This window comes from Rutilus rutilus (assembly GCF_951802725.1).
Source record: "Rutilus rutilus genome assembly, chromosome: 6".
NCBI classification, from domain to species: Eukaryota; Metazoa; Chordata; class Actinopteri; order Cypriniformes; family Leuciscidae; genus Rutilus; species Rutilus rutilus.
In genome coordinates this window covers 6,830,693-6,852,637 of record NC_140214.1, presented here as the reverse complement: position 1 = coordinate 6,852,637, position 21,945 = coordinate 6,830,693, and the positions used below count along the sequence as shown (strand labels likewise).

Below are 21,945 nucleotides of genomic sequence, written 5' to 3'. Positions count from 1 at the left end.
TCCTGCTTGTTGGAACAATAACGTTATTGTAGTTCTAGACTAAATGTGAGCGTTAATTTACTCACCTCACTTGCACAAAAACAGATTCAGTACTTCTCAAAATTAATAAGTGTGAAATGCAAACTCAGAATATTAAGCAAATCTGCAATAACTAAATATGTTAAATAATACAAATATACTTCATGTATTTAATCTCACTTTCTTAACCAATGTCTGCTGCTGACCTCCGACGATCCAATTAAACCATAATAATAAGCAAAAATTAGAGTAAAGTTAAACATCACATTTTTGTTTATTGCTGGACCGTTGAACTTTCTTCTCCTGTGGCTTTATTTCTTCTAAAATCGAGATTGGCAGTACAGCTGAAATGTTCAGTTGAGCTGTGCTCTTTACTGTACAGGCATGGATTTGCATTTCCTTTTGTACTTTTGGTGTGAAAGGCCTTTACATTTGGCAAAAACAAAACTTTTGATTAGATTTTTTGTTTTTTTGACCAGCCCAGGTGATAAAAAGTAAGTGATGATAATTCATCACAAAAAGTATTGTAATGCATTACTTTCCATAAAAAGAAAAAAATAGTTACTTTAAAAAATAACTTTGCCCAACACTGTCTATGAAGCCTTAAACTGTCTAGTTAGAAAGCTTACCATGGTTTGGAACAGACCTAAAGAAATACAGAGACACAACACACATTGAGTGTCTCACCCTCTCTGTGATTTCAGCAATATCCTCTCTGTGCTCCCAGCTGGGGAACATGTTTGTGAAGGTCAGAGGCTCCAGTCCGGCATGGATCAGGTACGACTTCGGAGGCTTCTTCTCGTTCTTCTCTGCTAGACAATAAGAGGCGTCAGATATCTGTGTACATAGCATAAATGGAACAGAAACTGCATCTGAAGCAGCATATACATCATTACAAGGTGCTGGTTCAGATGCATGCCTCTGATTTGCTGGAAGATAAACATTTTTTCAAAGGCTGTCAATCACCTCTGCAGTACTGCAACACTGTTTCCATAGCACATTTCCTGTCTGAGTCCCAGCGGATGCGGGCAGAGCCGGTACTCTCAGCATCCTGAGGCCACCAGCCCTGCCACAGGTAGACTTCATGATAGTTATCCACTAGGAACAGAGCTAGAAACAGACAGAGAGAGAGAAAAACACATGCATCATTATTCATGACTCATTGTTTCCTGTCTGAGATAAAATAGTTCAAGTGTATCATATCTTTTTTTTTTTTTTTACCTGGTTGTGGGGCAGAGTACAGATCCTCCTGTAGGAACGGCAGGGAACAAACAAGGTCTGCAGCTCTGGATGGGTTGAAAAACTCCTGCGCCACAAACTCACCCGAAGAACTACTGAGCTGGAACAGACGCGGCGTGAAGTTAAACTTGCCAGGGTCTACAAAAAGAGAGAAAGATAAAAATAAAAACACAGAAAAAGCTCTTTTTTTGAAGCAGAGAAACAAGGTATTTCTGGTAATATCTCTTGTTTGAGTCTGACTGATAGTAGTCCATGAATTCTTATGAAATGCATTTGCATTATGACTTGTGAACATATGTAAGGCCATTTCCAACAAATAAGAAAAAAATAATGCTTTGTATTCACAATTATGAGATCAATTTCCACATTTCATAATTGTGAGTTTATATCAGATAATTATGACTTATTAGGTAATAATTATAATTTATTAAAGCATTAAAGCATGCGGTGGAAATGCAGTTTTATATGAACGTTATTCTGGAGATGGATTATTTCTGGCGTGATTTTGGAGTGAGGGAACTATAAACGCAATTCTCCTCCTCGCTCATCACCGGTGTGTGTTACCTTGCAGCATGCAGTCGTAGGCCTTACGGTCCTTCCTGCCTAATGCTTCCCAGAATTCCACTGGCTCGCCACCTTCCTCACATTCATGAATGGTCACATTACAGCTGCTGTGAAGTCCAGCCTCCAGCGGTCGTCTTAGAAACACAAATATGAGTCAGATTTCAAACATAAAAACTTTCTGAAATGCAAAATATGACATCAAGAAGACATTATATCATTGGTTACTAGATTTAATATCCACCACTGTTCAACAGTTAGGGGTTAGTAAGATATTTTAATAGTTTGAGTCTCTTATGCTCACAGAAGCTGCATTTATTTAATCAAAAATAAAGTAAAAATAGTAATTTTGTGAACTATTAGTACACATTAAAATAACTATTTTCTATTTGAAAACATTTTAAAATGTAATTTATTCTTGTAATGGCAAAGCTGAATTTTCAGCATCATTACTCTTATCCTTGTTACATGATCCTTCAGAAATCATTCTAATATGCTGATTTGTTGCTCAAGAAACATTTCTTATTATTATCATTGTCTAACACAGTTGCACTGCTTAATATTTTTGTGGAAACCGTGATGCATTCTTTCCCAGGATTCTTTGGTGAATAGATATAGTTTTTTAAAACTATAAATGTCTATACTGTGACTTTTGAACAATTTAATGCATCCTTGTTCATGTGTTGTGCATATCTAATGATTTTGTGTGTGAAAGACTTACTGCTCTTTGATCTTGTCTGCGGCGGTTCGAGCTACATGCCGTGTGTGTGTTTGTGTTTTGCAGCCATGCCACAGGTAAATGAAGGCTTTGTTGATGTTCAGAAGGACCAATGAGGTGCGAGATCGCAAACTGCTGCAGTGACACGCCACTTCCAACAGGTGGCCCTCAACGGGTATCTCGCCACGCACACAGTACAGACGCCAATCATCTGAAACAGGGTCAAACAGTCGAATATTAATATGCTGGTGTACTGCTTGCACAGTATACCATGTTTAATAATAATAGTACTTGAAACGGTTTGCATGGATAAAGATGACTATATTGTTCTCACATGAGCTCATTACTTGCATGCAACCAAGGTAATTTATGGGATTTTTTTTTTTTTTGCATTTTTAATCCAATATTATGTAAAAACATTAACAGTTTGAATAAATGAGGAATCAAAAAAGAGATAATAATTGCTTCTGTGTCGCACATGACATGGGGAAACGGGAGGTCAAGTCAAGTGCACTACATTGTGGGATACTGTGTGCTTCACTTTGTGCTGTGGTTATATTTGCACATTTTGGGAAATCCATGTATACAATAAATACACATACTATGATGAGTATGCATAATGTATAGTACTTCTACAAAAGTATTAGGCAGTCTGCCAATCCTAAAATACCCTAAAACTCTTACTCTGAATGTTCTCCTCTTCTTCTTCTTCTCTCTTCCCAGAATGCACGGTCATCCCCCCATTGAAACACTGCAGGAAACAGGGCGGCTCCTTCCCCTGCTGGACCTGCATCTGAATATGAGTCACAGCAGCAGTGAGCGAGAGAAAGAGAGGAGCAGAAAGCAGTCAACCGCGTTTAGTCCAGCATCTCGTCCTACCTGTGCTCCTCTCTCTTCGTCCAGTTCAACTGTCATGAGTGCAGATGTTCCTTTCTCACTGACCGTGGAGTTTCTGCCCTGCCAGAAGAAATAGCAGCACTTCTCCCTGCCGGGACCTGCACTGCGCACCTGATCCGGCTTCTGCCTGCTGCCCACTGCACACAGACACACACACACACACATCAGATGACACACAAGTAGAGAAGAGCACTGACATTTTTATACCAGTACACGAGTTTAAAGGAGGTGCATTCTACACTTCTAATTCACTTTTTTTTTTTTTCTAAAAGTAAAAATGGTGCACAACAGCATAATAAAAGATAATCCCATATCTTATATGATAATAATCATAATACAGTATGTGAAATATTTTTTTTGTGATTAACTTTTTATTCCGATTTAAAATATACACATCAATATTTTATATACAGGTATACAGCATGGCCAAAAAAGTCACTGTTTGTATTTAAATGCTGAGGCAAATGCTTAAGAGTCTATTATTAGATCATTATTGCAGTGATTATTATGTTTCTAGCATGTTAAATGTTTGGCAGCAGTTCTTCTAACCCTAATAGAAGGAGTTTGTAGCTTTTTATTTCTTAAACAACCATGTAGGAAACCATGTCATGGCAATATTCCAGGATGACAATGTCAAGATTCATCAGGGTTAAAATTGTGAAAGAAGTGTTGGGACTGAGGGAGCATGAAGAATAATTTTCACACATGAATCGGCACCTCTGAGTCCAGACCTTAAATTCATTTAAAGTCTTTGGGATGTGCTAGTGGAGACTTTACAGAGTGCTGGACTCTTGCATTGACAAAACAAGCAAACTGATGCACCTCTTGATGGAAATAAATGTTATTATGTAAAGTCTACTCCAGCACATTTAGAAAATGAAAAGCTACACACTCCATCAATTAGGGTTAGAAGAACTGTTGCCAAACATATAACATGCTAGAAACATAATAATCACTGCAATAATGATCCAATCACAGACCCTTAAGCATTTGCCTATTTAAATTTGGGCAGGGCAGTGTATGTATATATACACGTGTACATATATTTATAGATAAAGGAATGAGATTATGTAAAAGCCTAAACAGAAAGCTTATATTATGGAAAACAGGATTTTACCAAATTAAATGTTACACTTTCACCGCAGTTCTCCAGGATATCAATAAAGCAAACAATCAATAACTTCCTATTCCAATAAGCAAAACAGCTATATTTTACTGCACAATGTACATTGACAAACACCTACAGCATTTGAATAAAGGCAAGAAGAGACAGAAATCACAGCTCATTTGTGCCGGTGCAGTTACTGACCTGCAGCGCTCACCATGTACTTCCACTTCACCACATACGCGTCTCCCTCGTGAAACTGGCCGATGCTCTGCTTGGGCAGCCGGCTGTAGTCGAACTCCAGGATGTGCCAGACGTCAACGGCAACCGTGCTGATCTCCAGGGACCGCAGACAGTCGTCCGAGCCGTTCTCCACCGGACCGTGTCCACGACCCACGTCCTGACCGTCCAGAATCGTGCTGATGGGCGACTGCAGGACTGGCAGCATCAGAGAGGCGCTGTACGCCTGGCATTCCGAACGAGAATCTGTGCCTGGAGACTCCTGAGATGGGCAACAAGAGAGATTGAAAGAAGAGAAAGAGAAAAGCAAAAAGTTGTGTTCAGATCAAAGGAACAGTTGGGAATCACTATTTAATTTATTATAACACTAAATTATTCTTATTATTTCATTACATTCCTCACAATTCCCATCACTATAATGAATGTCAAAGGATTTTTTCCTTTCTGTCCAGCAGATTTTTGTGTGTGGAAAAAGCAGATACTAACACACAGCCACCCACCTTCTGTTGGAATGGGTGTTCGATGACATTTTTAGGAGAGAGTCTAGAAACATCTCTCCAGTCCAGGAACTTCTCTTTAAAAAGACTTGTTTCATTATGTTCAGTCAGTCTGCCAAATATGGCCCAGTCTGGGCGACCTTGACCTTTCCTAAAAAAACACACAAATTTACACTGACTATAAAGTTCCACAAACACAAATTGTAAGATGAATTTAAGTGGATAATTAAAGTAAATTACTTTAAATGTGTGTAGTGTACCCACCTTGGTATGAGTGTGTTGTGTCCTCCAGGGTCCAGAGGGTTGATGTCACAGTTGGTATAATCAAAGGTCCCGTTCCAAAGGTGCTTGGCCAGCTGAAACGCCACCTTCCTCTGTGCCAGTGTGACCTCTTTACCATGCCATACGTACACTTCACTGCCGAAATCAAACACTATCACCTAACGAGAAAAAGAGAGCCAAGAAAAACAAATATAGATTATATATACTATATATTATTCACATTTATTTTGATGAAAAATTGGTTGCCCTGAATGGGGAAAAGTCTTATTATTAAATATAACAAAACATGCAAAATAGAAAAGAATGTGCTAAATGTTTAATTCATCCATTGATATAAAATAAATCATAATGCTAAACATAGTTGCCACAAAATTCAAATAATGTTAATCTATTTCATATTTAACCACAATGTCAATGCAGACATAAAATAATACACAGTACACAGATGTTAATACAAAATGTGTAAGATGGGAGTAAAAAAAAAATTTTTTAAAGCCAGTAAAAATGCATACATATATTCAGATGAATATATGGTTCTCCAAAATGGGGAAAAAGCTTCATTATTATTATTAATTAAAATAAGAGTATAAAAAAAACCTTTTGAGAATGTTCAATTCACACAATGGATGACTGTGATGACACATTTTCCACATTTATAACACTATACTTTGGCAGCAAAACACAAAACAATGAATTAACTCTGCAGCGTCAGTGTTTCTAATACAACGGCATAGGGAGTGACAGCTAATCTGACATCATTCTCTCTTCTGACTGCTGTAATCACTCACTACACATTTTTCCTCTTTTAGAAAGTTGGAATGTCACTTCTGAGAACCGTGGAAATGTGAAATGGGTCCATTACATGAAATAAATATTGGTAAATATAAAGTTACCACAAAATGCAAAGAATATTAAAGGTAGGGTAGGTAGGAATTTTATAAAAAACTTTTTTCCAAATTTGTTTAAACTTTCTATATATATCAATACATAATTAAAATGTAAGTACTCTGAAAAAAAGAGTATAAAAATCGAGTGACTCTAGACCATTTAATCTGCATTAAACACAGCTCATTATTTCCATTCAGGACGAAACAAAGGATTGGCTTAGGCGACTGTCACTCTCTCGCAACCATGGCAACCACCCTTTTGCCACAGGATCTGCCCACTTGCGCGAACCCGTTTGATTTGAGGAATTCAACAGGCACGGAACCTAGCAGTAGCAAAACAATGGCAGAGAAAGAGCAATCAAAATTCACATTACCAGCATATGCAGTTAGCGAAGGCAAACAAGGCAAAAAAGGAAGACAGTACTAGAAAAGGTAATGAACAAAAAGTCTTTGGATAAACAAAGAAATAAAACGCGTGTCAATATCCTCGGACCCTAGTTGCACGGCCTCTTGCACGACCTCCTCTGCTTCGCCCTCGACCCCGGACCTGTCCTCGAGCTGACGATGCGGTAGGCTACTTGTCTCTGGAGTGTAACGTTAGTCCTCATCAGAGTCAACAATGCTTTCATCATGGAAACTCTAACATGCAGAACACCATATATGTTATGAATCTTACACGAAATTCATCTTCATCACAGTGTAACTGATGGTAATGGAAAAACATGTATCAATGCAACCTGTTTTTAGCTTTGCCTTATAGATATAACCAGCTCGTTAGCGAATCAAATTTTTTTTTTTTTAAACTTTACCAATATCAATATGCTAGCTTGATAGTGAGTACTAAAATACATCTTATTTGTTTATATTCATAATGATAAAGTTAGATTTTTTTTATTACATGTGATTCTGACATGATGTCACTACATGCACTGTGCTCCTTCCTCTCCACTCGTCTCAGGTAAATAATGCGTCCTCCAGCTCAGCGGTCGGAGTCACGCGCTCATGTGTTTTGGGGGCGTGGCTTTGGAAGGAGCCCAGAAGGGAGGGGGTGGGTCGTGAGAGGTCTACAGACACTCGATTTTTATACTTTCTTTTTCAGAGTACTTACATTTTAATTATGTATTGATATATAAATAAAGTTTAAACAAATTTGGAAAATAAGTTTTTTAGACAATTCCTACCTACCCTACCTTTAATCTATTTTATATTTATGCAAAAATAAAATAATGTATGAATATGTTTATACAATATTTTTAAAAATACACAACATATTTGCTTTCTGACCTCTTTAGATCCCAACAGTGTGCTACGAGGCACTTTCCCCCAGGAATCATCATCAGGAAGCAGTTTATCATCCACTAGACGGAAGATACAGTTTGTCTCCACAATGGCACTCTCGAACATCTCATCCTCGTCTGGAGACCCGGCCGCTGTGATCATTGCACACATAGAGGGAAAAATATTATTCATTTAAATTAAGATAATGGCACATAAATTGTATCTTTTTATATTTCAGGGCATGTACATTGGTAGCTGGCTGTTCCTCCCAGGATCTTCCAGAACTCTGCAGCTGCGGGGCTTTGTGATTTCAATCGATCTCCTTCTTCAATCGTCTCCACCAGTGCTGCTCGACAACCAAGGTCATGGTTCAGCTGGATGAAAGTGGCCAGTTCTGATGCCTAGATGTCAAGCCGTACAATACCAACAGTAATGTATAAAGCTATCTGATCATATGAAGAATAACGTGAGTAAGATGTCAGAATATCAGTCAGGTTGTACCTTGGCTCTTTCAATGACATTTGCAAACTCTCCAATCCAAACGAAACAATGTTCAGGCGTAACCAGTAGAAAACAGTCACCGCTGTTCAGAGAGGACACTCTAGGCTCCACTAGTCTGGTCTGGACATGTCGTCGACCTGGGGAACATGCACAAACAATCAAAAACTCATAATCCTGCAGTAATACATTACTATATTACTATTTATATCATATTCCATGCCTATTGTTGGTGTTTTGCAGCATTCTAATGAAGAGTAATGCTATTTAAGTCATTTACTAAAACTGAAAGGCTTTCCGAAGCCAATCAGAACATCTGATGTTTGGACAAATAGGAATTTGTTGTGGGCGGGGCTATGCAGCTTATTCCATGCATCACTTGGGGTGTTTCTCAAACGGAAAGCTGCATCCTACTGAGCCTGTGTCCTTCCTAGTTTCTAGTTCAGTCCTTCTGAGGCTTGTAGGCTAGTGTCCTCCTCAGCATTAAAGGCACACTATGCAGTTTTTGTTTTTCTCAAACAGCAACCCCTAGAGTCGCTGTGGAGTACTTGTATTTAATGTTACTGTCGTAAATACCACTCACACAGAGCCGTCTCTGCACTCTTCCGACCGTGCTTTCTTCGTCGACTCTGCCATGATTTGCTAGTGTCTTCCATAGAGGCTGCTTCATGTGTTGTTGATGTATGTGACGTCGTGCCGTGAAGCAAGTCGTGATTCTCACGAGATTTGTTAGCGCCACCTCTCAAACCTGCATTGCTGGTTTTGCCAGCGGCGTCCTCCCCCTGCTTTGCTATCGGGATGATTCGCCCTACTACAAGTTCGTTTACCATCGAAATGATTTCAAAGCTGTTATTTTAAGGTACAAATCTTGCAATCCTCCTCAGCATTAAACACTAGAATGAGACGATCTAGTAAGTGTGCATAGCTACATCACATATGTTCCCGCCCCCACAGGATAGTTTTAATACTATTAAAACTTTATTTAGGAAAAATACTTTATATTACAAATATTTATATTAACTGGCTTTTTATTAATGCAATACAGTGAATGACAGCTGTCTGCCATCTCTCATTGGCTTACATTATTGTCAGTTAAGAGAAAGTGATAAATTTACAGCAAAACAAAAGATGTCATGTCCGAAAACATTATTTTTGTCTTACATTTCATAATAAACTCAAGCTCAGTAACAACTCGTTTTCCGTGTGTGCAAAGGATTGTGGGTGATTTAAGGCCGCAAATAATACATCCGATGCATCCTTCAAAACAGGCAGAGAAACCAAGGCTGCCTTCCAAGGGTCCTTCAAATTGAGTTGGCCTTCATCTACGTTTGATGACGCGGCAGCCGAGAGATGCAGCCTTTCGTTTGAGAAATACCCCTGGTATATCCATTCCATGCATCACATCGTGCTTGGTTAGACACAGTGTTAGGGTACTACAGACTGACCTTTGACCTGCATGAGCATGAGTTTTTTGTAGGGAGCTGCGCTGTTATTGGTCATCTGCTCTGAGATGCTGACACTACGCAGACTCACGCTGCTGTAGCTTTCTTTACTGGCCAGACCAGCCAGGGCTGCGTCTGACAAACTGGAGCTCTTGCTCACTGGAAAACACAAGTAAAAAACATATTATTACAACAGGAAAAAACAAAATATGTTTTATTATTCTTCTTATATTAAAGTCACCATGAAATCAAAATTGATTACAAATTTTATTATTAATGAATTATTCCGGCACATCATATTTATTTTTTTATTCATATGCTCTCATAATCATTAATATTTATTCAAAAGCGAAACATGTGAAAAAATATTACAGGAAATGGCTAATATATGAGCCAATAAATGCTCCTCTTCCGCCATCTACCGGTTATAGCGTTAATTAAAATCCTTTTCATTTTTTGTTGTTGAATAAAAGTGTTTTCTATCAAATGTTGGATTTCCTACATCTTGAAAAGTTCACTTTTACAAATGGGGACAATCTCAGAAGGATGAACAAATAATGTTTTTGATCATCACACTGAAATAACATTTGAAGTGCTGGAAAAATGTTGCGTGTGCAAATTACGTATTCCAATGTTGCCATTGGCTTCAAGTCTTCATTGCAATGAATAAAACTGGTTTATTGGCAAATTAGGTAAGTGTGACAACTGCATTAAAATATAAATACAACATTAAAAAGTCAAGTATTGATGATTTTGTGTATATAGTTCTACTAGTGCTAATAGTTCACTGGAAAATGCCCAAGCTGGCTTATCGAAAACCAGGAAGTAACTGTGCATATGGTAAAAACACTGAACTGAGGCACCTTTCCATCCACTACTTATCGACTCACTTTTCTCCTGTTTAATTCTCTTGCTCTCCAGCTGCCCGACATTCAGTCTCTGCTCTGTGTACTCCTGACGGATGTCTTCTCTTGCAGCGAGAATCTTTAATGGGTTCCTGGATGCCTGGACATTACGAGAGGGACGAACAGCCCGCTTGTGCTGCACCATCGCCGATGTCAACCTGGAAGCCAAAGAGAGGCAAAAAGTCAGACAGCCAAGTCTTTCAAAATGTCATATATTTCAATGCCTACAAGCGTCTTTAAAAAAAGCTTAATGCAAAAGAAAAGATACAATCTTCTTTGTAAAAAAAAAAAAAAAAAAAATAGATATAAAATAAATAAATAAATATAAAATAGATTTTTTTTTTTTTATATTATAATATTAAATATTTTTTCAATATAAAATAAATGTACATGCTTGTATGTATAGCCTATTAAAAAAGCACAAAAATTACATTGGTGCTTGTTTTCCAAAGATGGCATCAAAGTCCTCCTCCAGATGCATTCTGCTACTCATGCTGCGGGGAATATCTGTCATGTGGCGGTAAAACTTTGAAAAGACCTCATCATCCAATCGCATCACTTCCTTCACTGCCTTTTCTGTTACCGTCAGTGTCGTCTCCTGCAAACCTGATACTGAGGAGGAGGAAGGAAGGTAGAAATTGAGAGAGAGAGACAGCGCAATGGCTTCAATAAAAGGTACATTATTAGGACACTGTGACAGCAATTGAAATAGCTTCTTTTTTTAAAGACATCAAATGATTCAATAATCATTTCTAGTCTGACTTCTGTAATGGACTTATAACATCCTCCTGCAAAAAGGACAAGAAAATGAGCAGATCTTGCATCAATCAACTTACCTTTACTGTTCAAACGCCCCAGAAACGTCTCCAGCTTTTCCAGCTTCTTATCAGACTCCATTTCTGCTCTGACCTCAATATCTGCAGCACATCAGGTTTTTTTGCCCCAGTTATTATGGCGGAACAACATTTCCAAACTTTGTGACTTTCTAAAGAGGAATATCTTCTTTCTTTTAATGTAGCGAGTGTTTGTCTAATTTACCTTCCTGTGGTTTAGAGATAGCCGACACACTGCTCTTCAGTTTAGCAGAGACTGGAGACAGAATCGGGCTGACCACTGCAGAGGAAGCGGCCAGACCTGACACACACACACACACACACGTAATCAGGCATTTAATAACAACATTTTTACAATACAGTTTATGAAACATAAAAAAAAAAAAAAAGTGTTTATATTTTACACATATTTTCAATTTAGTTTAATTTTAAATATTCCATATCTGTAAGCATGTATGTACAGTTGTAATCGAAATGATTCAACCACCATTGCAAATCAGGTTTATTGTCAAAATGTACAGACTTTCAGCTGTTTGCAATGAACAAATCAAACAAAAGTAATTGAAATAGCTCAACACAACAAAATATACCAACTGAAATATTTCCAATTCGCCAAAAGCAGCATTATGTGACCAAATATTTTGTATAAATATCTATGATGGCTAGGGTGTCTTCTCACTTAATAAAGTAATAATAAATAATAATAATTTGTTACATTTATATAGTGCTTTTTCTGAGACCTCAAAGCGCTTTACATAGATGAGGGAATCTCCTCAACCACCACCAATGTGCAGCATCCACTTGGATGATGCGACGGCAGCCATATTGCGCCAGAACGCCCACCACACACCAGCGTACTGGTGGAGAGGAGACAGTGATGAAGCCAATCAGTATATGGGGATGATTAGGAGGCCATGATGGACAGAGGCCAAGGGGCAAATTTGGCCAGGATGCCGGGGTTACACCCCTACTCTTTTTCGAAGGACATCCTGGGATTTTTAATGACCACAGAGAGTCAGGACCTCGGTTTAACGTCTCATCCGAAGGACGGTGCTCTTTTGGCAGTATAGTGTCCCCGTCACTATACTGGGGCATTAGGACCCACACAGACCACAGGGTGAGCACCCCCTGCTGGCCTCACTAACACCTCCTCCAGGTCGCATCATCCATAAATATAAGTAAACTTATATTTTTGAATCGATGTGGTTTTAAAACATTTAAAATGTAGCAATACTTTCAAGGTTTTTCAGTAATTCATTATTTGATTATTAAATGTGTTTAGTTGGTTTTAGGAAAATGTATGAAAATGTATTAGATTTATTTTTTGTATTTTTAGCATTTAAAAATATTTTTAGCATTTTATAATACAACAATATAGTATGTAATATCCGATCTTTGTGTTCGCACATTCTAACCTTTTTTCACCATCCTGGCAGCCACTGTGTACTGGGTCGAGTCATTGGCCACACCCTTCCCTGTGCTCTGCCACGCCTCCTCTCGGGTCGAGATCATCTGTTTCCTCTCTTCAATGGACATCTTCCCCTCCCCCTCTTCAAGTTTCTGATTAGATGAGACAAAACAGATATGATGGCTATAGATCATCTTCATAAATTCACAGCAAGGAAAGACCAACGACTTAGACATACAGGACAGACCACATAAGGATACATCACACGGGCATTCACCAGCAATTCATCAGCAAACTGTCCAAAGCACTTACAAACCGCTTGAATATGATTATTCTCTTTGCTGTACATAAGGTTTTGAAATTTATCAGTCAACAGCAAAAGCCAAAAATACAGTAATCCTTACTCAAAGTGCAGTGCATTTGTGCATCTAAATTAGATTTATGCATTTATGCTGCCAACAATCATTTAATGAATGCATTTGCCCTGAGAGTATGTACAGAGCTGCCTGTTTCTACTATCATTCACAGAGAATTAAAGGATAAATTATGCAAACTAATAATAAGAGTCCATCATAAATTAAATGAAACGAGACAATTATTACCGCTGATATATTAAAGCAGAGATATGTGTTAAGTATTTTTTGTGACTTTGTTGTTATTCATTCAGTCAGTCAGGAAGTCAGGAAGGAAGGAAGGAAGTCAGGAAGGAAGGAAGGAAGATAGGAAGGAAGGAAGGAAGGAAGGAAGGAAGGAAGGAAGGAAGGAAGGAAGGAAGGAAGGAAGGAAGGAAGGAAGGAAGGAAGGAAGTCAGGAAGGAAGTCAGGAAGGAAGGAAGGAAGTCAGGAAGGAAGGAAGGAAGGAAGGAAGGAAGGAAGGAAGGAAGGAAGGAAGGAAGGAAGGAAGGAAGGAAGGAAGGAAGGAAGGAAGGAAGGAAGGAAGGAAGGAAGGAAGGAAGGAAGGAAGGAAGGAAGGAAGATGGATAGGCAAAGTTAAAAATTCAGACCTTTTGTAGAGTTATGTTAGAAATGAAATGGTTCCAAAATGCACGAGCTCTCTCTTACCTGGCCTTGATGTTCTACATATTGGCATTTTGGGGTAGATGGGAGAGGAGGAGGAGAGTAGGTGGAGGAAAAGACAGGCTCCTACAGACAGTGGATAAGGGCGAAACAGGAAGTAGATAGAAAACAAAAGTGGATGAAAGAGCAAGAGACAATGATTACATGGCGTTGATAGTGAAGGAAGTAGAAAATAACTCCGATATGGCGGAGAATGAATGAGGGGGGAAAAAGCCAAAGGAAAAGATGTAACATCTCTAAGTGTGGACCAGTGGTTCTCAACTGGTTTAGCATCAGGACACAGATTTTGCAATCGACATTGAGTGGCAGCAAACATTGTACAATAATACGTTTTGGCACTTCTCAGAAATAAAGGGACAAAAGCTGTCACTGGGGAAGTGTCCTTTCAAAAGGTACTAATATGTACCTTTAAGATACTAAATATGTACCATTTAAGGGTAAAGTCACTATGAAATAAAAATAAACAATTATAATTTTTTTATGGAACAATTCAGTATTTATTATGAATGATTTATTCATGTGCATATTTTTATTTAAATTCATGTGGCCTCATGATCTTTAATCAAAATAACTTTTAGTGACATCTCTTCTCTTCTCTAAAGGCATGTTTACTGACGCGAGGGCGGGACAGCCTGTCACTCACATGAGATCAACCAATAGCAAACCACCACCACCCAACCACCCAATCAATTCCCCATAAACAAAATCAAGTTCTGCCCTACATTTTTCGTTTAAAGGGATACTCCACTTTTTTCGGAAATAAGCTCATTTTACATCTCCCCCAGAGTTAAACAGTTGAGTTTTACCGTTTTAGAATCCATTCAGCCGAACTCCGGTTCTGACGGTACCACTTTTAGCATAGCTTAGCACAGATCATTGATTCTGATTAGTCCAGTAGCATTTCTTTCAAAATGACCAAAAAGTTTCAATATTTTTCCTATTTAAAACTTGACTCTTCTGTAGTTAAACCGTGTACTAAGATCGACGGAAAATGAAAAGTTGCGATTTTCTAGGCTGATATGGCTAGGAACTACTCTCATTCCAGCGTAATAATCAAGGAACTGTGTGTCTGTACCATGGGTGCAGCAGGCGTAATGATATGACGCAGCGCCTGAAAATAGTCCCCAGCTCGGTAACTTCTTCCAACGTGACCGGGACTAAGTTTGTCTAACCTATTAGACCTATTTTCAGGCGCTGCGTCATATCACTACGCCTGCTGCACTCATGGTACAGCCGCACAGTTCCTTGATTATTACGCCGGAATGAGAGTAGTTCCTAGTCATATAGGCTTAGAAAATCGCAACTTTTCATTTTCCGTCGATCTTAGTACACGGTTTAACTACAGAAGAGTCAAGTTTTAAATAGGAAAAATATTGAAACTCTTTGGTCATTTTGAAAGAAATGCTACTGGACTAATCAGAATCAATGATCTGTGCTAAGCTATGCTAAAAGTGGTACCGTCAGACCCGGAGTTCGGCTGAATGGATTCTAAAACGGTAAAACTCAACTGTTTAACTCTGGGGGAGATGTAAAATGAGCATATTTCCGAAAAAAGTGGAGTATCCCTTTAAGAAGCTGTTTCACTTGGATATACTGTATGTCACAATAGGGAAGGAAAGTACATTGAAAGTAAGTATTGTTGTTATTGTTTTTCTCTCTTGTTTCTTTTCTCTAGTTTTAGGCCTAATTACATCTGGCAAAGGGACAACCAATGAAAACAAGCCTTCGGGCTAATTTGGGTATATTTAAATTCATGAATGTTGATTAATGTACACTACAAAATGTTTACTTTTTGGGTGACAAACCAGTGAATACTTTGTACAAAGTAAACAAAAATCGAAAACTGAAATCTAACAAGATTAATATGAACCACATAGGCTCAAAAATACACCAAATTATTAAAATGATAACATACACAGACCATTTTGGTTTCTATATATAATAAAGGTGCAAGGTGTTTCATCCTAAAACATGCTAGAATTTGATTTGGACACACATCAAAACTAACAAGAGAAGCAAAAGGTCTATAATGGCAGTATAATGAGGAGTCATTTATAATGTTAAGTGATATTATTACAGCATATTCCTAACATTTCAACAGCAGTAACATTTCAGAGGAAATCAACTATTCATTTATTATAGCCACCAGAAAACAAACTAAAAGGTAACACTTTAAAATAAGGTCTCATTAGTTAACATTACTTAATGCATTAAATACAGTTACATTAACTAGCAATATTTATTTATCTTTGTTAATGCTAATAAAAATACAATTGTTCATTGTTCATGTTAACCATGCATTAACTTAAGTTAAAAGATGCAACTGTACTAATACAAAATGTATTAGTAAATATTGAAATTTAACAAAGATTAATAAATGTTATTGTTTGCTGTTAGTTCATGTTAACTAATGGAGTTAACTCATGTGAACAAATGAGACTTTATTGTAAGAGTTACCAACTGAAATGGCAAAAGATTCATTTAGAAGATAAAGCAAGCAGCGTGTCAGTCCTTAAGAAACAGCCAATCAAATTGCAGTTTGCACTAGCAGGTCAGCCAATCATCTTGCAGCTAAAGCCAAAATTTCCTAGGACAGCCACTGATGCTGGTGCTTACCCAGAGCTGCTCAGATGATGTGAATTCACTGATAACAGTCTTGTCCTAAACACACAGGAGATGCATTTGTGTGTGTGAGGGACAAAAAGCTAAGACTAGAAAAAAGCTGTTTAGTGTGAAAGACTTGGCCTTTCTCTTTGGATAAACTGAAAACGGTTTGCTTTAACCTTTGCACTTGCTGAATTGAGAGAATCAAAATAACTCAGGAACGCACAAGTTACTTTATAAAACTCAGTGAACACCACGCTGTGAAATGACTCATCAGACTGGGCAGGCAATTCACAGCTTTGCCTGCTTCAGTAAATGATTGTGTTACTATTCACAAATTAGAATAACACATCTGATTCACAGTTGAGATTAAGAATAGTTCACCAAAAATGAAAATTACCATCATTTACTCACAGTCATCTTTCTTTTGTTCTGTGGAACACAAAGGGTGATTTTTTAAAGAATATCCTAGCCATTTGATTAAAAAAAACACCATAAAAGTATTCCATGTCCATATGGCACCATAAGAGGTGTTGCATCAGGACATTAAATGTCATTTGTTCTCACGTCTTGTGAAAAAAAAAGACACTTTTAAGATGCTTTTTTTGTAATTTCACAGCTTGATACCACCAGTCCCAATTCAATGTCATCATATGTGTGAAGTATTTGAGTACTAGTACTTCAATACTATACCTAAAATGTCTATGTGGGGTGTTTTGAATATAGTTTAAGACAAACCATGTTCTAATTCAACACCATTGCTGAGTATTTTCTCCTTAAAACTGCAGCGTACCAAAGACAGTCTCAAAAATGTTCCCTACCATCAAAAACAAGTAACCGAACTTGTCAACATGCTTTTCCATAGTGAGCACAAGAACACCTTTAAGAAGGGACAGGAAAACCGGGTATATATATATAGCGGGTGTATAAGATGTATATTACGATGTTATGATGAACTACAGTATATGCCCTTTTCCACTGACTTTCTATAATGTTCAAAGCGTTTCCAATAAGAATGCTGTTTTTAGAAGGCAGCTGTCTGTCTGTCATAGTTTGTTTAACATTAGCAACACGTTATTAGCTGTTTGATAATGTAGTCAGGCCAAATGCCTCATATCAATTACCGTTATGTGTCCGACACTGTAGAGAGCGATACATAAAACACGTTACCATTCTGATACATCGACTTGTAGACAAGCCTGTATAATTCACTCTTCAATCAATTTCTGTTTATGGCTATATATGGCTAATTTAAACCAATATTTCCACTTGTCATTGTGTAGCGTTTAATACATTTGACTGAATGGATCATGTAGTCCAAACTGGTGTTATTGAGTGGAGATGGGGACTAATTTGCATAGTCATGGCTCCACGTATACCAAATGAAGCAAGGGTGTAGAGTTACATTCAAGCTGAAGAAATTATTTTCACAGGAAAAAAAACCACATTTAAATACAGTGGGGAGAACAACTATTTGATACACTGCTGATTTAGCAGGTTTCCTACTTACAAAGCATGTAGAGGTCTGTAATTTTTATCATAGGTACACTTCAACTGTGAGAGCCGGAATCTAAAACAAAAATCCAGAATAATTAATTTGCATTTGATTGCATGACATAAGTATTTGATCACCTACCAACCAGTAAGAATTCCGGCTCTCACAGACCTGTTAGTTTTTCTTTAAGAAGCCCTCCTGTTCTCCTCTCATTACCTGTATTAATTGCACCTGTTTGAACTCGTTACCTGTATAAAATACACCTGTCCACACACTCAATCAAACAGACTCCAACCTCTCCACAATGGCCAAGACCAGAGAGCTGTGTAAGGACATCAGGGATAAAATTGTAGACCTGCACAAGGCTGGGAACGGGCTACAGGACAATAGGCAAGCAGCTTGGTGAGAAGGCAACTACTGTTGGCGCAATTATTAGAAAATGGAAGAAGTTCGAGATGTCTGTTAATTTCCCTCGGTCTGGGGCACCATGCAAGATCTCACCTCGTGGGGCATCAATGATCATGAGGAAGGTGAGGGATCAGCCCAGAACTACACGGCAGGACCTGGTCAATGACCTGAAGAGAGCTGGGACCACAGTCTCAAAGAAAACCACTAGTAACACACTACGCTGTCATGGATTAAAATCCTGCAGCGCACGCAAGGTCCCCCTGCTCAAGCCAGCGCATGTCCAGGCCCGTCTGAAGTGGATGATCTGGATGATCCAGAGGAGGAATGGGAGAAGGTCATGTGGTCTGATGAGACAAAAATAGAGCTTTTTGGTCTAAACTCCACTCGCCGTGTTTGGAGGAAGAAGAAGGATGAGTACAACCCCAAGAACACCATCCCAACCGTGAAGCATGGAGGTGGAAACATCATTCTTTGGGGATGCTTTTCTGCAAAGGGGACAGGACGACTGCACCGTATTGAGGGGAGGATGGATGGGGCCATGTATTGCGAGATCTTGGCCAACAACCTCCTTCCCTCAGTAAGAGCATTGAAGATGGGTCATGGCTGGGTCTTCCAGCATGACAACGACCCGAAACACACAGCCAGGGCAACTAAGGAGTGGCTCGTAAGAAGCATCTCAAGGTCCTGGAGTGGCCTAGCCAGTCTCCAGACCTGAACCCAATAGAAAATCTTTGGAGGGAGCTGAAAGTCCGTATTGCCCAGCGACAGCCCCGAAACCTGAAGGATCTGGAGAAGGTCTGTATGGAGGAGTGGGCCAAAATCCCTCCTGCAGTGTGTGCAAACCTGGTCAAGAACTACAGGAAACGTATGATCTCTGTAATTGCAAACAAAGGTTTCTGTACCATATATTAAGTTCTGCTTTTCTGATGTATCAAATACTTATGTCATGCAATAAAATGCACATTAATTACTTATTTTCTGGATTTTTGTTTTAGATTCCGTCACTCACAGTTGAAGAGTACCTATGATAAAAATTACAGACTTCTACATGCTTTGTAAGTGGGAAAAACTGCAAAATCGGCAGTGTATCAAATACTTGTTCTCCCCACTGTAGGTCATTTTGATTATCAAAGAGGAGTTTTAGGGGATAAAATTATTGACTGCAGGGGACTTTAAGTATTATTTTGGACAATCTGTATCTTACAGTTCTGTAAAAATGTAATACCTGTACATTTACAAGGGGGGAAAATACAATTTCATGTAGATAATTTAATGCACATCATATATCATGAGGTCTTACATCTTTCCTCAATGATTTAAAAAATAAAATAGTATATATCTTAATCCTGATGTGATTAACAAGCCAATCAATAATGCTCATATAAGTTTAACTATCCTTTTATTTGAACAGCCAAATACATTTATTTGAGTATAAATACTGATAAGATAGAATTAAGTTCACACAAAAAAACTGTCATAATTGTCAATGAGAAACCCTAACAATGAGAAAATAGTGATTTGACAGGTTTCTTTACAAAAATGTTCCATCAAAATAATAAAATGGTAAAATCTCTACTGTCCCTTGTCAAACGTTAATTAAAAAAGCTAAGAAAAGCATTTACTTTTAAATAAAGTACAATTACATGTAAATACTTACAAGTTTTTTTCCGCTAGTTTCTTTTACTTGAGTACTTAAATGAGTGGAATTTCTGACATAGTACTCGAACTTAAGTACAATTTCTTAGCACTTTAAAAAAAAAAATCCCTGAATGTCATTAAGGAAAACAGCGGCCAGAATATCATATTAAAATAGGATTTTTAGCAAGGAAGAAATTTCTGCAGTTACTGAGTATTATTTCATATCAACATAAAAAGTGAATTTACTTTAAGAACATTACAAACCCATAATAATGTTTTGCTAGTTATTACTTGCAAACAGAGATGTAGGAACCATTTGAAAAGTGGCTAAGTGGTGGAGACAGCGAAGACAATTGTAATACTGTCATGACTATATTATATATATATATATATATATATATATATATATATATATATATATATAAAACTGTGATGAATTTCCATATTTGATTTTGAAAGGCAACATATTCTTACCTTTTTCTTAAAGCCTTGCTCCTCCACTATTTGACTGCTCTTCTCACTTACAGACACCACTTCCTGTATAGCTTCCTGTTTCTTGTTGATCCTGTTTTTCCAATCATCCTCTCCACTCTTCTTCAACATGGCTAACCTGAGAAAGAAAAGTGTCAAACGCTTCACTCCATCTTGAACATTGTAGAGGCAAAAATCATGCAGATCTACTGTATAAAATGACAATTGAAAAAGAAATTAAAGGGATGTTGGTCCTTAAATCTCATTCAGAAATCACACCAAATACTAAAGCATACAAAATTCTTCACAATTCAGCATTCTCATACTACTTTGTCATGGTTCGTTCTCTCTCTCTCTGTCTATACTCATTTCATCCTGCCCTGTGGGGAAAGCTGGAGTGCTAAAATAGTGCTGTCCGCATTATCAGAGCTCGCGGAGAGCAGAGATGACCCAATTTCATTTATAAGACAAGACAGAAGGAGAACAGCTCCAGTCACCCTGAAAATCTCCAGCCATGTGCCACTGTTTCTTACACCGCAATATGCCATGATGAGTGTGCTTTTAACATGCTATTATTATGCTACCTTTCATAATTATGCTAAACTAATCCTGACACATACAAATCTTGCTTTCTAGCATAACAAGTTATACATACACAACGGAACAGTAAGATTATATATTTTTTTTTTGATAGAAATTAATTATTTCTATTCAACAAGGAGACATTAAATTTGACAGTAAATACACTTATAACGGTACAAAAGATTTCTATTTAAAATAATTCCTTTCTATTCATTAAAGAATCATGAAAAAAGCATCACGGTTTCCACCAAAATATGAGACAGCACAACTGTTCAGCTCAACATTGAAAATAATACGATTTGTTTCTTATTCAAATTCAGGTTTCTGAAGGATCATGTGACACTAAAGACTGGAGTGATGATGGTGAAAATTCAGCTATGTCATCACACAAATAAATTATATTTTAAAATATATCAAAATATTAAACAGTTCTTTTAAATTGTAAAAAATATGTATAATGCATGCAGCCTTTGTGAGCATAAGAGAAAAAATCTTACTGACCCCAAACAGTAATAATGAATGTTATTGTATTTATGGCCAGTAATAAGTTTGGTAGGGTAAATAAAAATATGTACCACATGCTATTGTTGAGACCTGGAAGGTCATTTTAAAGTTAATATGTTTACCAAATTAAAAATCTATTTCTTTATGGAACTGACTATCTTATGCTAAGCAGCCATATTTTGTGTGAATTACTATAAATAGGATTATCTGTATTCCAGACATCAGAGTTGCCAAGTCCACGGTGTTCCCAACGAATTGGGCTACTTTTATACTGTTGCCCGGGGTTGTTTTTATTAGTCCTCGGGTTGAAGCGACCCGCCTAGAACGCTGGGTTTTGAATAGCACTTGGGCTGGTTTTG

At 37.7% G+C, this 21,945-nt stretch overlaps 1 protein-coding gene across 1 annotated transcript in view; it reads right to left on the bottom strand.

The window, feature by feature from the left end:
• The window catches only part of svilb (supervillin b), a 70,198-nt gene that overhangs the window by 7,662 nt on the left and 40,591 nt on the right, over positions 1-21,945 (bottom strand). Inside the window, exons 18-39 of the mRNA XM_084412181.1 lie at positions 20,504-20,639; positions 16,501-16,545; positions 13,870-13,950; positions 12,816-12,960; positions 11,606-11,701; positions 11,404-11,484; positions 10,999-11,179; positions 10,553-10,725; positions 9,666-9,821; positions 8,224-8,360; positions 7,970-8,123; positions 7,729-7,874; positions 5,540-5,715; positions 5,279-5,426; positions 4,743-5,040; positions 3,416-3,570; positions 3,221-3,329; positions 2,540-2,747; positions 1,822-1,955; positions 1,240-1,395; positions 985-1,128; positions 706-830 (exon numbers count right to left, since the gene is read on the bottom strand). Of these exons, the coding sequence (XP_084268307.1) occupies positions 706-830; positions 985-1,128; positions 1,240-1,395; positions 1,822-1,955; positions 2,540-2,747; positions 3,221-3,329; positions 3,416-3,570; positions 4,743-5,040; positions 5,279-5,426; positions 5,540-5,715; positions 7,729-7,874; positions 7,970-8,123; positions 8,224-8,360; positions 9,666-9,821; positions 10,553-10,725; positions 10,999-11,179; positions 11,404-11,484; positions 11,606-11,701; positions 12,816-12,960; positions 13,870-13,950; positions 16,501-16,545; positions 20,504-20,639 (3,184 nt within the window). The remainder of the gene's footprint in view (positions 1-705; positions 831-984; positions 1,129-1,239; positions 1,396-1,821; positions 1,956-2,539; positions 2,748-3,220; positions 3,330-3,415; positions 3,571-4,742; positions 5,041-5,278; positions 5,427-5,539; positions 5,716-7,728; positions 7,875-7,969; positions 8,124-8,223; positions 8,361-9,665; positions 9,822-10,552; positions 10,726-10,998; positions 11,180-11,403; positions 11,485-11,605; positions 11,702-12,815; positions 12,961-13,869; positions 13,951-16,500; positions 16,546-20,503; positions 20,640-21,945) is intronic.